The sequence below is a fragment of the Python bivittatus genome, unplaced genomic scaffold, assembly GCF_059951505.1.
Source record: "Python bivittatus isolate LINGU-HERP-01145 unplaced genomic scaffold, Pbiv_v1 ctg000060_np1212, whole genome shotgun sequence".
Lineage (NCBI taxonomy): Eukaryota > Metazoa > Chordata > Lepidosauria > Squamata > Pythonidae > Python > Python bivittatus.
The window spans coordinates 17,479,343-17,501,164 of record NW_028277044.1 but is presented as its reverse complement, the minus strand read 5'-3'; the positions used below and the strand labels follow the sequence as shown (position 1 = coordinate 17,501,164).

The following is a 21,822-nucleotide window of genomic DNA, read 5'->3' as shown; positions in this document are numbered from 1 at the left end:
GTCTTGCAGGTGTAAGTCATCACTGGATATTGATGTTGAACTCAATGGCTGACTTATATAACATTATAGCTTTGAGCTATAATTTGATCTAATCGGGGTCAGTCTTGCCGTCAACCAAGTAATCAGACTTATTCAGCAGATTCTTGACTTTTCTGTTTCTTTGGAATTCAGAAAAATTGACAGGGCACAAACAAAATCAGCAGTAAGGCTAAGATTCTAGATTCAGACATGATGATAATATAGTTTAAAACAAAGCAAGATTTGTAAACCAACACCAAATTGCAGTTTCAGTTATAGTGTCATTTCTTGCCAAAATTAATCATAGTTTCTTTCTTAGGATGGGTGTGCACATCATGCACAGCCATAAATAAAACCCAAATTATAGTTTATTAGCATTATGTGCAAACTGTACCAATCATTGTTATATCCAGTAATGATTTGCAGATAAAATTTTATTTCTAAAACATATAACTGCACTCTCTAGGTAGCTAAAGGAAACTGAAAGTGCTTGTCCTTTGACATGACTCAAGTACAGTATCTTTTAGTGGACATTCATACATTAAGCTGGCATTCATAGGCATATAGTCACCTTGTGTAAGATGGGCAGCTATACAGTTATGATAAATAAATAAATATGTACCTGTATGAATAGGTTCTTATGTTGTTTACTACTTCCGCCCAAAAAAAACCCCAGAAAAGCCTAGCAACAACTGCATATCAAACCGTTTTGAAAGTGAAATTACATTGGAACAAAACTTTTGCATGTCACTGTAGCACAATTGCTTCACTTGAAATTTTAGTCCTCCAAATATTTAAAAATGATACAGGTAGTCCTCAACTTATGACCACAACTGGGACTGGAACTTCCATCACTAAGCAATGTCATTAAATAAGTCACGTCTGATTTTGCAACCTTTTTTGCCACAGTTAAGCAAATCCAGCTTCCCCCATTGATTTTGCTTGTCAGGAGCCCCCTGGGCAGGTCGCAAATGGAGATCATGTGATCTCAAGACGCTGCAACTATCGTAAATATATGCTGGTTGTCAAGTGCCTGAATTTTGATCACATGATATGATGCTGCAATTAATGTGTGAGGACTGGTTATAAGTCACTTTTTTCAGTGCCATTGTAACTTTGAACAGCCTTTAAACAAATGGTCATAAGTCGAGGCTACCTGTAGTAGTAACGTGCAGGTGCAAATGTCAAATGTGTCCTGTCCCACTGACGGTTACCACATTTCTAGAAATGAATTTAATATAATAAAAACAAAAATCACTATTATTTATTTATGTATTTAAATTTATTGGCCGCCCAAACTCCAGTGGACTTGGGGAGGCATACAAAGCTAGGGAAAACATAAAAACAGCTAAAAACATTGAATCCAACAGACAGCCCAGACTAAAATAATTTAATAGACAACAAAAACAAAATGGGCCATTGTTGGGAAGTGGAAATGCTCTAGTTGGGACCACAAAATGACAGAAATTAAGTATCCAGTCCTGTACCAAATGAGGAGGAGAAGCAGAAGATATTTTGTTGGGCTGAGTTATATTAACTCTGAATCTATTGATCAAAGAATTAGGGAAATATCTATTTTTTTCTATCTTTTGAGTATGTTTTTATTTAGCACTATTCATATAATAACAATATTAGCATTTAGTACTATATTAAGCAGTAATTAATATGCCAGTTTGGTGTAGTGGTTAAGACATTGGGCTAGAAGCTGGGAGACTGTGAGTTCTAGTCCCACCTTTGGCACGAAGCCAGCTGGGTGACCTTGGGCCAGTCCCCCTCTCTCAGCCCTAGGAAAAAGAAGCAGTGGTAAACCACTTCTGAAAAACCTTGCCAAGAAGGCTGCAGGGACTTGTCCTGGCAGTCTCCTGGAATCAAGAATGACTTGAAGGCGTGCGTGTGCGCATGTGCACGTGCACACACACACATTTCAGCCTTCCCTCCCTCCCACATTTATCCTCCTGGAAGCTATTAAGGGAATAAGAGTGAGCCTATCTTCGTATAGCAAGTTTTAGAGCATCTCTTCAGTTAGGATCAATATTCTGGATTGAGTGCTCATAATATTGACATGGTTGATACCAAGCTGTATGCTAATACCCATATTCTGCGTTAATCAGAAACGTAGGAGCCTTTGGGTGCTTACTGAGACTTCCCTTTGGCCACACTTTGGTTCTGATGTCATCTTGGGTCTATTTGCCCGTAGGCCTACAATCGTTGCCTTTTTGGTCCCCTGTACTCTCCCCCTTTTTAAAATTTGGTCAGCTCTTTGCGGGATTTGAATTGTATCAGATTCTTATGATTTGCTAAAGCCACATGCTGCTTTCAACAGGTTTTGAACTGTAATCTCCATCAGCCACAGTCAGCATGGCAAGTTGTAAGGAATTACGGTAAATGGGATCTAAACTGTCTAGAGGGAATCAGGTTGGGTGCTATTTTTAATGGGTTATTTTTGATTGAGGCAGTGTTGGATGCCACATTTGGAAAAGTGACACATAAATTTTTAAAATAAATGTACATTTTTATTCAGATTTAAGATTGCTTGAGTAAGTATGCATTTTAAAAATTATTTCTAACACATGTAATTATACACACACACATACAGTGTGTAAGTGTGTGTGTGTGTCTGTGTGTGTGTCTGTGTGTGTGTATATATATATATATATATATATATGAATGATAACATTTTTAACGTTCAATTAAAATGAGTAATGACATCTCTGCAAACCTATGGTCGCTATCATATAGTGTATCTCAAAGTTTTTGGAAACTTTAAATATTCAAATAGGTTTTATTTTTATGAAACAATATATACCACACTTCATCCCAAAACAGCATAGTGTATGACATTCTACAAATGGTAAGAGTAAAATCAAATAAATCAGTGAGAGAAGAGAGGAATACAACTTTATTCATGCTTCTGGATCTCTCAGAGGCCTGACTGTGGTATCTAGTTTTTTTGTTTATTTTTTCATTATTTATTTATTTATTTTGCCGGCGGGGGGGGGGAGGCCTTTGAATCATTCTTGAATCCTGGTGACTTTCTAGACAAGTTCATATAATTTTCTTGGCAACATTTTTGGAAGTAGTTTGCTAGTTCCTTCTTTCTAGGGTTGAGAGAGTAACTGACTCAAAGACACCCAGCTGTTTTTTTGCTCAGGCACAACATTGTAGATGTCATATAGGTACTCTTGTATGAAACCCAGAGCCTTTTGACTTGGTGTAGAAATTTATAAACAAATAAAATGTCAGTGAAAATATTATTTCATCATAAAATAACGTGATTTATAGAAATAGCAACATTACTCAGGTTTCTGCTTTTACTCTTTTATTCTCTTCCGCTGGACTTTATGTAATAAAAACCTTGCAGAAAATACAGCAATAATTAAATCAGTCTTTCTATCTTTTAGAACACTGACATTTTTGGAAGGTATATGCCTGATCTAAAACAATTCTATTTTTGGGAGCAAGATAATAAACCATTATATACACCATACACCATCATAGCTTTGAAGACTTTCTAAGCAGCTGTTGACTTTCCCCATGAAATTACCTGATTTATTCCCTCTCTCCCCTCTCTTCTCGCCAGCTGAGAATAGTGGTATGACAACTTCTTTTCTCTTAAACAGCATCATTTCATTACCTGTTTAATTTTATTTGCTGAAACTAATATACAAACTCTGGATGTGTGTATTTGTGTACGTGGGGCAGGGGGTGTTTTTATAGTGTCCTTAGATTTCAACAAATCTCATCATTACAACCATGGTGCTGTCCTCAAGGACACCCTTATTCCAAACTGAAAACATCCCCAGTCTCTTTTTCTTCCCTAAAATACAAAACGCAGCGGCTAAAGTTGACTGGTACTATCTATAAACGTTTGGATAGTGGATTTCAACTAATTGCCCTTTCAGCAGCATATTGCATTATGAATGCTTAAAAGTAAATTGGCATCTTTGATCAAAGTTGTTCCCACTGGGTCAGGCTAAGCAAAGGGTACAAGATTTTTGATTGGAGGCCACCTTCTAAAATGTAGTGAAAGGTCCCAGGACAAAAACGGATGCCATGTATTTAAATTAAATTTAAAATTAAACAGTTAATATGTTTACTTTCCAGGCATGTTATTTAATAATTTCTCCCTTCTATCATGTTGAAAATTACTATTTGGCATCAACTTGTGGAGATGTCTGGGGGCTTCATTTAAAGCTTCTTTGAACCACATGCCATCCTGGGTTTCAGACTGTGTATTCGTGCTGTAGGGCAGTGCTGGTTAGAAGCATTTGTGGTTTTCAAGCATTCTTCTCCACTGACAGATTTCAACCAAATAACAGGAACATTAATTTTTTTCCTTAAGGTGCAAAACTCCTGTTCCGTTTAGCAACTACATGCCCTTGTAGTCCTTTGTATGCTTATACAGAATAAGCCTCATTCATTATGTGTGTATAGAAGCATGGTCTTAATCTCCAAATAAAGAGAGTCAACCCAGACTTTATACATTGTAATGTAAAAGGCAGAGCTTTCTGACTCTAATTTTCAATTCTACTCCCACGTTGTTTGTATCTAGATATTCATAACATTTCTATATAGAATTTTATAATTTTGTTTTTTAGCTGTCTCACATGTACACATTAGTAAAATGAAAAATTAAATTGTAGCATTAAAACTATCAGCACAATAGAGAACCAGTTTAACAGAGTGGAAAACAATACACCATACATTTTTAAAAACTGAGGGGAGTAATTACATCTGTCATTGTACCAGCCTCTTTGAAAGAGGCGGTCCTCAAGTAGTTGTCACTGAGCCTGGCTGTTTTAGAAAACTATAATCCTGTTGAGAATGTGATCAGCATACAGCTGCAGGAAATCTGAGTGAAACAGAGTATCTGGATCCCTATCAATCAAGATTCAGGTATGGGTAGAAACCACATTGATTGCTATGCTGGACAATCTTTGGCAAGACTCGGATGGAGGGCGTCACGCTCCTGGTCCTGCTGCATCTCTTGCCAGCCTTCAATACCATGGTATCCATCTGGACAGTTGGGAGCAGGGCACAGTGATGTGATGCTTCTCCTCTTTCCGAGTATGGTTTTGTTCAGTTGTGGTAGGAGGGAGTAGTTAAGCCTTAGCACTGTCTTTTTCGCCTGCTGTTTAATATCCTCACAAAACCACTGGGTGATACCACCTGCAGGCAGGATGTAAGGGCATCAGTATGCAGATGACACCCAGCAATACAGTTCTGCTGCTGGCTAAATAGGAGGTGTGGTGCCCAGTGTCTGAAAATTAATGAGGAAAAATAAGTTCATACTGAATGCTAGCAAGACAAAGTGGCTGTGGATTCAAATTTAAAAAAAAATTAAGTATGGACAAGGTTGTGTTCCCTGAAACGCCTTTGCAGTTATATCAAATTGCCAGCTGTGGCACTGTACACTCATGTCACCTCATGGCTGGACTGCTGTAATTTGCTTTACCTGGAGCTTCTCCTTGAAGATCGCCCAGTTGGCGCAGCACATTATGGGTATGCCTAGATTTGCCCATGTAAATCACCACTATGGGAGCTTAACTGGCTGACAATCTGTTTCCGGGTACCATTAAAAGTGTAGATTGTCACATGATGTCAGTCGCACTAGACAGACTAGAAAATCAACTCCACAGGAAAACTAGAACTACACTTTATTGAGATTAGCTATAATAACAGAATCTGACAAGTCTGACTGTGCTTTACCTCTCCTCCTCCTCATACCCGAGTGAATCAGGGAGGCATTTGCCTGAGCCTCTTCCAAATATCTTGCTTCCCAGGACTTCAGGAATGTTTAGTCCTCTTTACCTAGGTAACAGTTGCTGCATATTTTGCCAGTGTCACCTCCATTACTCTCTACACATGAATATCTTTGAGACCACCTGCTCTGGCCTGTTAAGGACCCTTCTACCAAGGACTAGCAGTTACAGGGACTCAGTTGTCAAGCCTTCTCAGTGATGCCAACCACCCTCCTGTGGAACAACTGGCCCATGATATCTGGACTGCTTCCTCCTCATTGAGCATCCAGAGAGCTTGATGGCATGATTTTGTTTTAATGTTTCTCTTGCTTAGTTACTCAGAACCATTTGGAACTGAGCAGTATACAAACTTAAGAAAGTTGGTACATATAAATAAATTGACGTTATAAAAAAGAAGGTGTTAGGCAAGCCTTTTTGGTTAGAGTGTCTACGGTTAGTCTTACCACTGAAAATGCCTCTCCTGCTATCTTTTGCTTCATTTTACTTCTTTGGGTTACCTCTAGGTTACAAAGTTTTTTCAAAAGATATCAAGCTTTGAGCAGGTGTATGTGGGGGAAGGCAACATTTCAGTATCATACTTCCAAATTTTTAAAGGCTTTAAAGAAAAAGAAAACACGATGTTAATTTGAAGGTCAAGTTTCTAACTTTGGCTACTCTGTGATCCAACTTTGTCAGTTGATGCCAAAAGTAGGAGTGAAGCAAGATTTGCTTCAATTGGTGGTGGTGTTTTTTTTTTAATAACTGCATTTAGGAAAGCTTGTCCTTTCTAATAACCACATTTGTTAAATTGTTTTTTAAAACATGTCTCAACCATTTGTATGGGGAGATATGATCTTGTTTAGACTTAATAATAAATATGCCAGTCAGTCTCTGTGACACATACACACACAATTAGTAAAATAGCACAGAGCATAGATTAATAGGAAGGCTGCTACTGTTAATGTTTCTGCTTTTTCACCTGAAGAGCTTAGAGCATTTTAAATGCTGTAATGAGGTGACTTAGCAGTATCTGCAGATGTGCGAACACGTGTGAAAGCTTACTGAAGTCAGGCTTCTTACCTGTTAATATGCTTCTGCTACACACTTAGCAATTAGAAAAGAGCACATAAGTCACAGCAACAGATAACTTTAGCTATTGCCAAAATACAATGAATGAAAAATGTAGATTCACTCTAGTGTTCTGCGTGGATTGCATTTCTATGTTTGGCTCAGTCATCCACTCAGAGGGGATTTGTGGTAGAGGAAGTTGCAGGGATTAAGCAGGGCATCTAATTCTTGATTTTGGCCAGTTTCAGTTAACTTGGACTTGCTGGATTTATCTGTTTCTAATCTGGTTAAATACTTCTGTTCTTTTTGAATCTTAGTGTTGTAAGTGATAAATATATCAAGAAATGTAGCCCATGTTTTGCATAGATCTTTTATCTGTGGCTTGGCTGCTATTTAAGATTTACTTCTAGTTTTAATTGCGCTAGATTATTCTAGACAAGTGTTTTCTAAGTATTTGGAAATCTTAACTTCCACCTAGATGGAAAATGACTTAATCATTCCAGTAGAATGAGGAACTAACATGTTCTGAACCTCAGACTTGTGTTTTTTGCAGTATCTCATAGTAAAATATGTAGAGTTAACATCTCTAGTTTCTGTATTGTGTTCAATACATTGATGCACAGCCGTTGTTTCTTGACAGAGACGGGTACTTTTCATGATGGCCCAGCCATGGTCAACTTGTACTGGAGCCTTCTATTTTAGAAAGAGTAGAAGTACTGTTTTTCTGTAATTGTATCACAGAATATAATAACTAAGCTCGGAAAAAATTCAGTTGTAATTATTTAGTTAAGTACAGAAAACAGGAAAATTTGGAATATGTCAGAGTAGAAATTGTTAAGAAAGAATAATTGAATTTTTCCTCATTAATGGGGATCCTGAATTTTGACCTGTACAATTATAGTTTTCCTTCCATTTTGTCCCACAGACTTGTGAAATTTAGGAAAATGATGTCAGTACAAGTAGTCCTCACTTAACAACAGTAATTGGGACTGGAATTTCCATCACTAAGCGATGCAGTCATAAAGCACAACATCACGTGACTGTGCCACTTAGCAACAGAAATTCTGGCACTTCCAGTTGCTGTTGTTAAGCAGATCACTGCGGGTCATTAAGTGAGGACATCACATGGTTGCCATTTGCAACCTCCTGCTGGTTTCCCCATTGACTTGGCTTGTAGGAAGCCAGCAAAAAAGATTGCAAATGGCAGTCACATTATTGTGGGGATGCTGTGACTGACATAAGTATGAGGGCTGATTGTAAGTACCACTCATTTAGAACCATCTTAAGTTTGAACGGTCACTGAACGAGTGGTCATTAAGCAAGGACCACCTGTACTTTTTATGCAGTGTAAATGAGCACTTTAAGTTTGACATTTTGATGAGTAATTAAGAAATAACCTAGGTGAACAAAATTGATATGTGAGGAACACTGTTTAGAGAAGGGTTTATTTCTTTAAAATACATCAGTATTGTAGTCATAAATGTATACATGTATGTATTTTTCATGAACATTTTGTGAGTTGCCTTGCATAGAGAAATTATTTACTTCTTTTGTGGTAGACATTTTATCCTATGTGTTGCCTTATAGTCAAAGGTAAAAATAGAAGAAGTTAAGATTCATGCAGTTGTTCATTTAGTTAAAACAGCATGTGTGGATTTCAGGGAGATGGCACATTATTATTGTTGTTCTTATATTTAATCCCTATGTCTATATCTATACATCTTGTCCCGCTGTGTATGTATGTACGTATAAGGCAGCAAACATACCTAATACTCCTGCTAATTGCTAATACTAATTGCTCACAGTTACAAAAGTTTGGATTTCCTTATTCCAAGTTGTCAGAGGTTGAAACACATCTGAAATGATTGAAATGCCTGGTTTTGACCTTGAAATGGGCAGTGCTGTAGGACTGAGAAGTACAAGTAGTCCTTGAATTACGACTATTTGTTCAGCGACTGTTCAAAGTTACGATGGTGCTGAAAAAAACGACTGATCCCTGAAGTTATGGTCGTTGCAGTGCCCCCATGGTCACTCGGTCACGATGTGAGCACTTGGCAACCCATTTACACTTACAGCCAGTTGCCAAGCACCCTGCGATCACATGATCACCATTTGCAATCTTCCCTGTTGACTTCCCACAAGCAAAGTCAATGGGGAAGCCTGCAGGGGAGGTCACAAATCTCTCAGGTAAGTCTCCCCACCCATCCCAGCCTTTCTTCACTTGGGTGCACCGCACCCTCCTTCCCCCTTCATTTACAAGCACCAGTGCCCTCCTTCCCCTTTGCTTGCTGGCACACACCGTGCCCTCACACACACACACACCACCCTCCTTCGCTTGCTCGCATGCACCAGCGCCCTCCTTCCCCCTTCTCTCATTCGCACTGCGCTCCCTTCACACTGTGCTGCACCACTGGGACTTTGCAGGAGGAAGGAGAATGCCTCACAAAGGGTCAGCAGCTTCCAATGTGAGCTGCAGAATGCGCGCTGAAAGTGCCCTTGGAGCGCTCCTTCAGTGCTGGAAGTGCCCCTGGAGAGTCCTCAAGCAAGGGAAGAAGGGTACTGTGTGTGCATGCAAGTGAAGAGGGAAGGAGAATGTGGTGCATGTGAGCAAGTGAAGGGAAAAGAGGGGGCTGGTGCGTGCGAGGGAAGGAGGGTGCAGTGTGTGCATGTGAGCAAATGAAGGGAAGGAAGGCACTGCTGCGTGCGTGTAAGCAAGTAAAGGAGGGAATGAGGGCATAGTGTGTGCGAGCAAGCAAAGGGGGGAGGAGGGCTAAGAAGCCCCTGAGCTGCAGCATGACAAGCAGTCCCAGAGCCGCAAGGCGGGGTGCAGGACAGCCAAAAGGGCAGAGATGGGGGGGAGATAGGCAGGTGGAGGCAGTCCCTTACCTTACTGAGGCTTGAGGCTGGAAGAGACCAAGCCTGGAATGGCTTTGATTGGGGTGGGTCCTTGGCTAACGACCAGTGGAATTCGCTTAACAACGGCAGTGGAGAGTACCAGGATTGCTGTCGCTAAGCGTTGTGGTCACGTGAAGTCTCACTTTTCAACTGCATTGTTCAGCAATAGAAATTCCAGTCTCAATGTAAGGATTTATTATTATTATTATTTTTGCTGATGGTGCTAAATAATTATATTAAGCTTTATCACAGTAACATTTAAATGGAGCGCTATTGACATAAATGATGGAAACTGTATTCCTGCTGAGGCACCAGATCACATGGTGATAGTGATAATCATTAAAAAAAAGTTGCCCATTCCTGCCTGGTGATTATACTGTTCCGTAGTTCTCACAGCTTGTTTACACATTGTCAGACTGAACAGGTTCATTATTTTTGTCAAAATGGGTCTTATGTGAAAAGGATCTATGGATCTGTGCCTGCGCAAGTATAGTTTTATAATAAAAATTCACAATCAGATATGCAAAGAATAATTGTACTATGTGTGCACACCAAAAGATTTGTGTGGGGGGTTTTTTTGGTTATGTTATAGTGGATTGAATGGCAAAAAGAGGCCGGGTGGAATTTGCATACCATTAGGCTTATATTTGGCTAATTAGTTGCTCCTGTTTTTACATTTGCTACAACTAAAAGTAAAGGAAGATTGGCTGATTACGTTTTAAGAGGTTTTGTTCCCACAATGCAGCCTAAAGCATAGCTAGTTATAAAAATAGTATTTCCTTTTTTATTTGCCTGCAATACTTTGTGTCTATTAAATCTCTAGTGGCTTTAGAAATGCTCTGAAAAGGCACATTAAAGCTTCACTTAGCAGTTACTTTTCTGAGATAAAAAGGCCTTTCTTAAAAAGTAAAGATGTTGAGCTGGTTTTCTGATAGCTTTTCAGGTGGCATACTTCATTCCTCAGCGTCTTGGCTCTTTTCCTTTATTCTCAGATATTTTCCCATTTTGAATCAGATGAACTTATTCTTACTGACTATTTGTTTGAAATGTTTTTATTTTATTTTTGACAGGTTTGGGTAAGACAAAGCGAAAGACCAGCGCTAGAGATGCCTCGCCAACTCCGAGTACTGATGCAGAATACCCATCCAATGGTAGCAGTGCTGACAGGATCTATGATCTGAACATCCCTGCGTACGTTAAATTTGCCTATGTGGCAGAGAGGGAGGATGAACTATCTCTCGTTAAAGGATCTCGAGTGATTGTTATGGAAAAATGCAGTGATGGCTGGTGGAGAGGGAGCTACAATGGACATATTGGCTGGTTTCCTTCAAACTATGTAGTTGAAGAAGTTGAGGAGGCAACTGCCGATTCACCAAGTTTTCTAAGTTTGAGAAAAGGGGCGTCCATGAGTAATGGCCAGGCCATGAAAATACTTCACATTGTTCAGACTTTGTATCCATTCAGTTCTGTCACTGAAGAAGAGCTCAATTTTGAAAAAGGTGAAACTATGGAAGTGATAGAGAAACCTGAAAATGACCCAGAATGGTGGAAATGTAAAAATTCTCGAGGGCAAATTGGTCTTGTTCCCAAAAACTATGTAGTAATCTTAAGTGATGGTCCTACCATTAATACTTCCCACCCTCCTCAGATAAGCTACACAGGGCCCTCTTCTACAGGACGGTTTGCAGGAAAAGAATGGTATTATGGAAACGTTACTCGACATCAGGCAGAATGTGCGTTGAATGAAAGGGGAGTGGAAGGTGACTTCCTTGTCAGAGACAGTGAATCTTCGGTAAGTAGCTACCATTTCAGAATTCAGAATGTTGTAGATTTTGATTTTGTGATGTATCATGCAGAATATATGGAATTAGAGAGAATAAAGATTTGCCTCGCTATATGAATCAAGTCGAGTTCTTTCAAGTGAATATTCTGTGTGGGGTAATACAGATCTCCTTTCATTAATTGAATAATCAATTATTTATATAGAGAAAAACAGAATATAAGTATGGTATGCCATTTTTGTGCTACAATTTTAAATTTATTTTTCAGATATATCCTTTGAAAACAACTGGGACTTTCTCTTAGCAAATTTAAAATATTATATTAATGCATAAGCAAGTGTTAGTAGGAAAGGTTAAATTTGTTTTATGCATTGAATTTTCAAGGTGTGTGGGTTTTTTTACTTGAATTCTCTATTAATCCTGCACAGATGAACTTCCAAAAGGTTACATTCAGATTCTGTGCAGGCTCAACCTCAGCGAAATATAGCTAACCTGTTTTTTTTGCATCCAGTAAAATAGTTGCTTTTCCTGCTTCTGACTTTTTGGTATATGGAAATTTCAACAAGTTCCAAAGAAGAGCCATGTTGGTCCCTTGTAACAAAAGATTTGAAATCTGTATATATTTGAGAGCAATATTCCTGAAATCTAACTGCATTGCTTTGCAGCCAAAGAGTCCTATACTGCTTTAAAGATTGAGTTAATTTATTGCAGTAGCAGATGTCATTGGATACAGCTGAATAACTTTCAGATCTTCTTAGATGGGCTTTCTCTCTTGCCGCTTCCTGTGGGTTTCACGCTATGGCTTTCTACAGCTTCCACCTCAAGATGGACTTAAGTAATACTGAAAAATTAAGGCTTTGGATCATGTTTAAATCTGTACATATTTTCTTTTTTCATTATTTTTAAATGCTTCTTATATTGTATACTTTCCTTGTTATAAATTGATTTCTCGATTATATGTGATAGAGGGAAAGAGTTGGTTTATGAAGTGTATACAAAGTGTTTATCTTTTGTTGGCTTTGATTTACAAATCATGGTTGTTTGATAGGAGCAACTTCATCATAAATCAGTTTGCATTCTGTGAATCCTGTTTGTGCATTATAGGTAGTTCTCATTTAGTGACCACAATTGGGACTGGCAACTCGGTCACTAAGCGAAGCAGCCACTAAGTGAAACTGCAACTGTGCTTATGATCTTACTTCAGCTTACTTCAGCTTTTCATACCTGTGAAGGTCATAACTGCAAGGATTGGTCGTAAAGTTACTTTTTCATCACCATTGTAACTGCGAATGGTTACTAAATGAGTCAGTCGCTAAACAAGGACTACCTGTATTTTAAAAGACAATTCCAATGGATAGTTAGTGCCACACCAGCTGGTGGTGAGGAAAAATGTTTGGAAATGATGGTGCTGTACTAGATTGGGATAAAAAAAATGTTCACTCCTGTGAGATGGACAATATCATTATTCCTTTTTTTGTATCATAAGGGTGGTAAGTGAACTCTGGCTTAAAGCCATCTCATAAGCTCCAGTAAGCAGAGGGGCACAATTTGTACATCCAATAACAAATGTTGGAGAATATGTTTGTAGTGTTATATTAGGTTTGTATCTTAGCCCTAGATCAATTCCTTGACTTTTTATGAATAGTTCTCTTTGGCTACTTTGTTCTTTGAATGTGGAATGAGAATTGCTTATTGAAATGGGTAGAGAACTCCAGCCTCCTCAGTTTCTCCTTGGCACCTCCATAGAACTGATAATTAGTTCTGAAACCATTTCATCTTTCTCCTAAATTTGAACACCGAAGGCCAACTGTGATTCCAGCACCTGCTTTACAAGAACTTTTGAGTTTCAGAAATAGCATGCAAAATCTTATATACTCATCATGACTTTTCAGTTGCCTTTGCTGACTCATAATGTTCTTTGTACTTTTTAGCTGAAGAGCAGCCCAAGTTTTCCCTTGTGATCTTTTTGAATAAGTTTAGGACAATTCAGGACTCTAATGCCTTTGGGCAAGTAGCATATGCACTTTTTAAAAGATACCTTTCTGTGTTGGAAAAGCATTTTGTGGATTACCCTAAATATAAAATCAAGTCCAACATTTATAAGCTCAATTTATGAATTATAGAATTCAAGATATAATATGCTCCATGGGCCAGAACAAATAGAAAGTACAACTATTATCTTCATCAAAGAAAATGAAAAAACCAAGGTGTGTTATTCTCAGACTACTATTTCTCTGTTGTATATAGATATTCAAATTATTTCTTGAGGGGAATAAAGCATTGATTGGTGAATTTAATTGCATCTTTACTGAGTGGATTAAATCAGAAAGCTTTCCTGAACCTGGTGTCCTTCACATTGATTGAGCTTCAAGTTCCCAGAATTCTTGGCCAGCATTCTAATTTGGTGGTATGCATTATGTACAAACAGAGGAAATTATTGAGGCTGTTATTTGGGAAAAGCTATGAAGATGACAGCTATGTACTCTTTCTTTCTTATGTCCCCCCTTTTTTTCCCTTCCTTTTTCTTGATTTTTCTATATTTTAACTTTTTTTGAAAACATAATAAAATTTATAATTAAAAAAAAAGATGACAGCTATGTGCAAAGCAGATAGCAGAATAATTGACTGAAATTTTGTTTCTACATTGCTGTAGCGTACAGATGTAGAAGATGGAGGACAGAATGGGTTATATTTTCTACAGAATCCTTTGTGAAATTTAATGCTGGCATGCCTTTTCCTACATATATGAATGTTATAGACACAAGTGGGTTTGATAGCTGGAAGTGAATGTTACAGTTCATTCCCAGTATTTAATCCCTTCCAAAATACAGTTTTGCATGAGTTCTGTCTAAAATTATATTGGTGATATTTTCCTCTTTTCCCTTTTCTTGATTTTACTAAGATTTTTATTCTGTTGATATAGAATTATATAAATTATATAGAATTATATATATTAGAAAAGATGTGTTATATAACTATAACACATCTTTTCTAATATGTCCAAAAGATGCGTTATAGTTTCAAATTAGCAATGATCGGCTCTCGGACAAGCCTCATTGGCTACGATACTCCAAAATATGTGTTATACATATCTAAAATTAACCTGTAGATAGACCTGTGCTTATTTTGAGAAAATTAGAAATTGAAAGATACTAGATATTGGGAATGGGGGAGGGGAAATGAAATACTATGTCACTAAGCAGTTGTTATTATAGTGTGTTGATTAGAAGATAGAAGGCTGGGTTTGTTAGGCCTTGTGAGGAAAGTAGGTTTTGTGTATCACAAGATGTTGCAATAATGGATATTAAACAGGGTGTTCTAGGCTGGCAGACCTGAGGCAATCCAGTTAATGTGTTAATTTTGATTAACTATCTGTATGTGATGAAACAACTGGGCAAAGAAGGCAGAGGATTTGTTTAGGACTGAAAGGCAGTATAGGAGGTAGAGTAAAAGGAAGAGTGGAGTGGACATTTCCTAATTCAGTGCCACCTCAGCTTTTCCCCAAATTATATACTTCTTGGTGGTGTAAAATGCTACACTGAGTTGTAAATTAACGTGTTCATGATCATAATTTTTATCCTCACTGCCTGACTGCTAAGGGTGAATAGGCACAATTGTTTCCATGCCTGCCTGATTCAAACAGTCATGTTTCCAGCAAAGATCCCAAAATATGAAAACTTGGAAAATGCATTTTGAGATGTAGCTATTTAGTACAAAACCAATTTTTTCCAGATTTTTTTTTTAATTGTTGAACCTTTACACAGGTGGGTTTTGTATTTGTCCTGGTGACGGACACTGATCAGCTATGCATTATACTGTGGAGAAAGCCTTCAAGGTGCCAGTTACAGAGCTTGACCCGCAGCAAGTAACTAGTTCAGATGTGCCCTTAAAGTGGCCGTCAGGTTTGCATGCAATTCCAGGAGTCTAAGCATGGGAAAGATTGCTTGCAAACCACCCAGCTGCAGCAACCATGTCCAGTGGGAAAAGAAGCAGAAATATCCGCCAAGAGCTGAAAACCAAAAAGGCAAACAGACACAAAATATAAAAATAAACACTCTTGAAACAAGTTCAAGGGAAGACAGCAGGGAATAGTTTGGAACTGAATTCAACCTCCACATAGGGTGAGGGTTTTTCAAAAAGAGTTGAGGTTTTATTAATTAAATATTTGCAGTGGGAAGAAGTCAAGAAGAATATGTTCAGTGTCAGATGCGTTTTTTCAGTTTCCTGTTGTTACTTAAAATATATGCCCATTGTGGGGAGGAAGATGGGAGCCTAGACCTTACCTTTCCTTTCCTTTCTGCAGACGCAAGATTGCCAGAGCCTTCTGTTTGATATTGTTTCTCTCAAAAGAACTAAAGATTTTCCCCTCATCCCCTTCCACATTTTTTAAATATAATACCACAAAAACAAGGTCTTCGTTATTTGGTGGAAGGAAAAGTAATAGGCAGTTGCATTTGATATGTAAATCTGAGAGTTGGATTTGGAAAGTAGTTTTTAATATTCATTTTTCAGTAGAAATATCCTTGACAGAAACATTTTCAAGGTCTACTTTGCAACTAATGAGTCTGAGAGTGTTGCGCAGGCCTTGTTCAGCACATTGCTTTGATTTTTCCTGCTCCTTTTAAGCTGTCACTGGCATAGAAATCAATCTTACCACTATACCTTGTTTTCCATGGCTGTCATAATGCTGAAAACATGTATGATATAATGCATATCTTAGACCTCTCTGGCTTCTAGCTTTGCTCACCTTGTCCATCAAGAATGAATTCTACTTTAAAATTTGAAGTGACTGCAATCATAGTTTGAATTGGCAAGGTTAGAGCATTGCACAAAAGAAATAACGGATTTAATCCTCCATCAACACCAGAAAATTTAGTTTACCTCCCACATTCTCTCCTTACCAATGGCACCTTTATTTCAACAATAGTTAACGTTATAGATATATCAGAATAATGTTCCAATACCCAATGAGGCAAGTTTTCATACTTAAGATTCACTTTTCATCTCCCAGCTCTTTGTAGACATTAGCAAAACTTAAATGTAAGACATTTAGTTTTTATTCAATGAAACAGTCCTTGAACGTTCTTGACAATTTGTCTTAGGGATTCTGTTCTGAATTGGCATTTTTTGTATCCTTCTAGTGCCTTGTACTTTATAGCAAATAGAGTTTGGTATTACAATTCTTGTTTCCATAATTTTTCTTGGCAATAGCTTCTGTATAATGTGGTGAATGAGCCATAAGTGTGTTGTTGATAGGAAAGTTGGGCAAATAAATTAGTTTTAGAAGTAAATGTGTCTTCTACAGTCATATAACCCAAAGTATTGGAATAACCAGATTGTCTGAATAGCATAATGGAAAACTCAACCCTGGAAAGGAACTTTATTCAAAATAACTTCTAATAACTTTTATGTCTTTTTTTTTGCTTTGTTTTTTCAGCTGAGAGCCGTATATAGCTTTGTACCTCTGAATAAGCATGGAGAAAAAGAATAGAGTTAATTCAGAGTAAAAACAAACAAGGAGTTCAGGAAATAGGAACTTCTTCTGCAGATACTGCCTCTGGGTTAGATCATAACAAGATTGGTCATCCCTCAGATCATTCTAAGCTCTTTAAAATTTCAAAATAGGAAAACATACTTCAGCTCTGAAAGTCCCTGGTATCAGTACAGTATTGTCCTTTTGGTATAAGCAAAAAGGGTTCACAGGAGTGTTAAAAAAAAAAAAAGCTGCCCCATTTTGTACCGGTTATAGCTTCTGTACACTCTTCAAAGATAGCTGTGGGAGAGCTTGTATATTACTTACCTAGTTCTTTAACAAAGGAGTTATCGGCAACCTATATCTAACTTACAAATCGATCATTTGTACTAGTTTTGTTATTTAGTCATGCAGTCGTAGCTCATGCATTGATCTAGGTAAATAGCCAAAAGGAGATTCATGTTGCTACACAAAATTGGACATGAAAGGAATACTTGTGAAGCAAGCCATTTCAAAGTGAAACAGAAAGATCCATCGTGGTTAGCAAAATCATTGCAGTCATAGGTTAAATGAAACGAGGGGAAGGAAAGTCTGAGTGCTCACGAATCTTTGCTGGTTTTTCTTTCTTCTTCACAAATAGCAAAAATAAGTTAGGTGTTTGAAGACTTAATTCCTGCATAATGAAGTAAGAGTAGCAGATTTTTAAATATATTTTTGAACCAGTAATGTGATGTTGCACATGTTTCCCTTGGGCCATGTTAAATGTTGAATTCTTAAAAGTTGTCTTAGGCACCCTTTTTTAAAAACCCAAAATAAGAAAGGCCCTCTTGTGGCCATGGAATTAAATGTAATGCTAGCATAGTGACATTATTTCTGCATTTGAATATTTCTGCACTGAAGTTTTTCTCTAGATAGTTGGAGATCTCTGGTTTAAATCAGTAACATTCAGGACAAGTTGCTTGATTTATATTAGTACATGATGTTATTAAGATACTTTCACTAGATTAGTCACTCTCCCGTTGATGACAGTAATGCGCATTTAAAAATACTTAACCCACAGTATACATGGGGAAGGAGTACAGATAATTTCTCTTGTAACAGACTTTAAATCCCACACTGTGTACCCTCTAAACATTTGTCTTTCCTTTCTCTCCGCAGCCCAGTGACTTTTCAGTATCTCTAAAGGCTTCAGGGAAGAACAAACATTTCAAGGTGCAGCTGGTGGACAATGTCTATTGCATCGGGCAGCGTCGATTTAATACTATGGATGAGTTGGTGGAACACTACAAAAAGGCTCCTATCTTCACCAGCGAGCACGGGGAGAAGTTATATCTCGTCAAAGCACTTCAGTGACGTTGAAGACGGACTAGGCCTGCTGGGGCCTTTTGTAACTTAAAAGCCTTAGGTCCTCAATCACTTTTATAGAGCAGAGCACTCCACACCAGACACAAATGTCAGTGAATGGTCTCTTTCTGAGTATTTGCTCTGTTGGTTATATTCTCTTTTTCTCCTAGCTTTTCTCTTTCCCCATTTTTGCCTATTAGTCTTTTTAAAAATTAAGTTGTTTTGAATCCCCTCAGGTTGAAAATTTCACTTAGGTGGCCATTGTAAGCTCTCGTTTTATTTCCTGGGTTCTTAACTCTTTTATGTACGTTTACAGAGTTAATCGAGATAAAGGAGGGGTGCTCTCAAGTTAAAACAGTGTTATCAGATGGCTCCTGATGGCAGAAATCATCATTGAGAGACTGGGCACAGTTTAATGCACTGAACCTGCAGCTAACTAAGTGAAATAATAGTAGACATAACAGTTGTGGCTGTGAGTTCTGTAGCTATTTTGCTTACCAAGTAGTATATTTCTGAAATTCCTAGTTTCTAGAAGCACTCTTCCCACACCCTACTTCAACTATTACATTGCTTCTTTGACTCTTTGTGAAGAGTACACTAACTAAAGCATTTTGTAATAGTTCTTCTTAAACTACTACGGTAAGATTGTAGTAAAGAAAACTATCTAGCGTATTTTGACATGTAATTTCAACCGAGATGTTTCATTGAAAGTTGATTACTTAGAGAATCATTGAATTGTAATGGTTGAATGTTTTGGTATCTACAACCAAATGTGCCATCCACATAATGCTTTCTCTTCTTGCCCTTCTGCTTGTTTGAATTAAACAGTTATGTATTTAATTCTTAAAGTAATATGTATGTGTAGCCGATTGACACTAATACAGAAGTTTAATAAACATAGCTAATTATGGGTGGGTGGGGCTTCCAGCACATACATACATACGTACATACATACATACTTATATATATATTTGCATTACAGAAAAAAAATCAGGGTTTACAGAAGGTGGTGTGATTGGTAGTAAGACACACAGAATGTTATATGAAGAAAATGCATTTGTTTTTTGTGTTTCTTTTAACCTTCTTATGGTTTTAAATATAGTATTGATGGCACATTCCTGAAAATATTAAAAGAAAAAAAAAGGACCTTGTTGATCCTGGAAACTTGCATACCTCCCCCATCCCACTTTTTTTTTTTTTGATATTGTAATAAAAAAAGGTATCATGTGAAGATGGAGTACTGAATTTATCCTTTGGTAATGGCATTGAGATTGGTTTAGCATGATAATATTTACCCTTTATATAAGTCTGAGCAAATATTTCATAGTTTTCCTTTGTGTAGGTAGCATGGATTTCATTAAGAGGCATTTTTTTAATGAATAATTTTTATTAAAAGAAAATTTACAAAGATTCTAAAAACTACAGAAACATAGAAGAAGAAATAGGAAAAGAAAAAGATTATAATAGGGTAAAAGAAAAAGTGAATAGCAAAAAAGCAAGAAAAAGTAAAATATCTAAAGAAACTACTTTTGGTCTTCTTTGCAGCAGTTACAAACATAGCAATTACCTTCTCCTTCTTCCTATAAACAAACCTTTTTAATCAATCCCAAAATCAGTAGTTCATTTTTATCCATTTTCACCAAAAGGTCTATAAAAGTGTTTACTAAAAGTAGTTGTAGTTCCCTCCTTAATCAAACAAGTGAATTTAGCCACTTCTGCAAACTCAGCCATCTTCACAATCCATTCCTCCATTATTGGTGTTTCTGTAGTCTTCCATCTTTGTGCACATAATAGCCTCGCTGCGGTTACCATATATAAAACAAATTGTCCATGAGCCTCTTCCAGTTGACTGTGCATAAGTCCTGATAAGAAAAGTTCCAGTTTCATCTGGTTTAATTTTTAAAACTCTCTGCATCACTATATGTATTTGTGTCCAATATCTTTTCGCTTTTTCAAAAGTCCACCATGCATGAAAAGATGTCCCTTCATGTTTTTCACATTTCCAATAGTGATTAGAAGTACCTTTATACATTTTAGACAATTTCTCTGGTGTCATATACCAACACTACATCATTTTTAAAAAGTTTTCTTTTAAATAGTAAGGCAATGTGAATTTCAGACCTTTTAACCACATTCTCTCCAATTGATCCATTTGAATATTATAACCAAAAGTCTTGGCCTATTTTACCATACATTCTTTAACTTGCTATTCCTTTGTTTAAAATCTCAACAACAGTTTATACATTTTAGCAATCACAAATGCATCATTTGTACATAATTCCTTTTCAAATTCCATTTTATCACATTCTCTTCCTGGTATGGAGAACCTTGTATTTAACCCTTGGTTTTTTTCCCCTGCCATATATATCTGGATATGTCTTTTTGCCACTGTTTAAATAGTGCATCAGTTCTCAAAACAGATATTGTCTGAAATAAAAACAGCATTTTAGGCAACACATTCATTTTTACCACAGAAATTCTTCCCAGCAATGACAATTGTAATTTTCCCCATCTTAATAAATCCTTCTTAATTTCATTCCATACTTGAAATAACATACAATTCATGTTAGTTATAATGATACCCAAATATTTAACTTTTTTCTCAATCTGAAAACCGGTTTTCACAGAAAACCCTTTCTGGTCTTCCATCTTCATGTTCTTTGTCAGCATCTTTGTTTTTTCCTTACTAATTTTAAATTCAGCCAATGCACCAAATTCTCTTAGTTTTTCCTCTAAAACATCTATCCCTCCTAAAGGCTTCTCCAAAATTAAAACCAAATCATTGGCCTATGCCCTTAGTTTATAAACTTTGTTTTTTAACTTTTTTAACTCCAGCAATTTTCTCATCTTGTTTTATGTCTCTATTCAAAACTTCAAGAGCCCGAATGAATAACAACAGAGCAAGTGGCCATCCCTGCCTCCTTCCTTTCTGTATTTTATAGGGCTTGGTCAATTCCCCATTCACAATCATTTGTGCCTTTTATGAAGTATATATTGATTTCACCCATGGAATAAAGTTCTTTCCAAAATCTGTATCTTCCAAAATTTTAAACAGAAAAGTCCATTTTAAATTGTCAAAAGCTTTCTCTGTGTCAAGAAATATTAAGGCAGCTTGTTTTTCATTGTGTTGCTCCAGGTACTCTAATACATTAAGAACATTTCTAATATTGCCTCTTAAGTGTCTCTTAGGTAAAAAACCACATTGGTCTTCATGGATAAAATCTTGTAAAACATTTTTCAGCCTTTCAGCTGAAATTGTCATGAATATCTTACAGTCATTATTCAGTAGTGATATTGGCCTGTCATTTTTTGCCAAAGTCAAATCCTGTCCTCCTTTAGGAATCAGTGCTATATGTGCCCTTGTCTGTCTATCTGGTATCTATCCGGTATCTGTCCATTATCTAAAATAGAGTTAATATTTTTTTTTCAAAGGTAATAAAAGCTCTTTTATTCAAATATTTATAATAGGAAGCTGTAATCCATCTGGACCAGGAGCTGTATC

The 21,822-nt window shown here is 37.1% G+C and overlaps 1 protein-coding gene across 6 annotated transcripts in view; it reads left to right on the top strand.

The window, feature by feature from the left end:
* Positions 1-19,551, top strand: part of NCK2 (NCK adaptor protein 2) — a 68,670-nt gene extending 49,119 nt beyond the window's left edge. For all 6 annotated transcript variants that reach the window (XM_088136570.1, XM_088136574.1, XM_088136572.1 and 3 more), the window contains 2 exons: positions 10,793-11,514; positions 18,135-19,551. In XM_088136570.1, the coding sequence (XP_087992696.1) occupies positions 10,793-11,514; positions 18,135-18,329 (917 nt within the window). In that variant the 3' untranslated portion in view covers positions 18,330-19,551. The remainder of the gene's footprint in view (positions 1-10,792; positions 11,515-18,134) is intronic.
* The last annotated feature ends 2,271 nt before the right edge of the window (positions 19,552-21,822 follow it).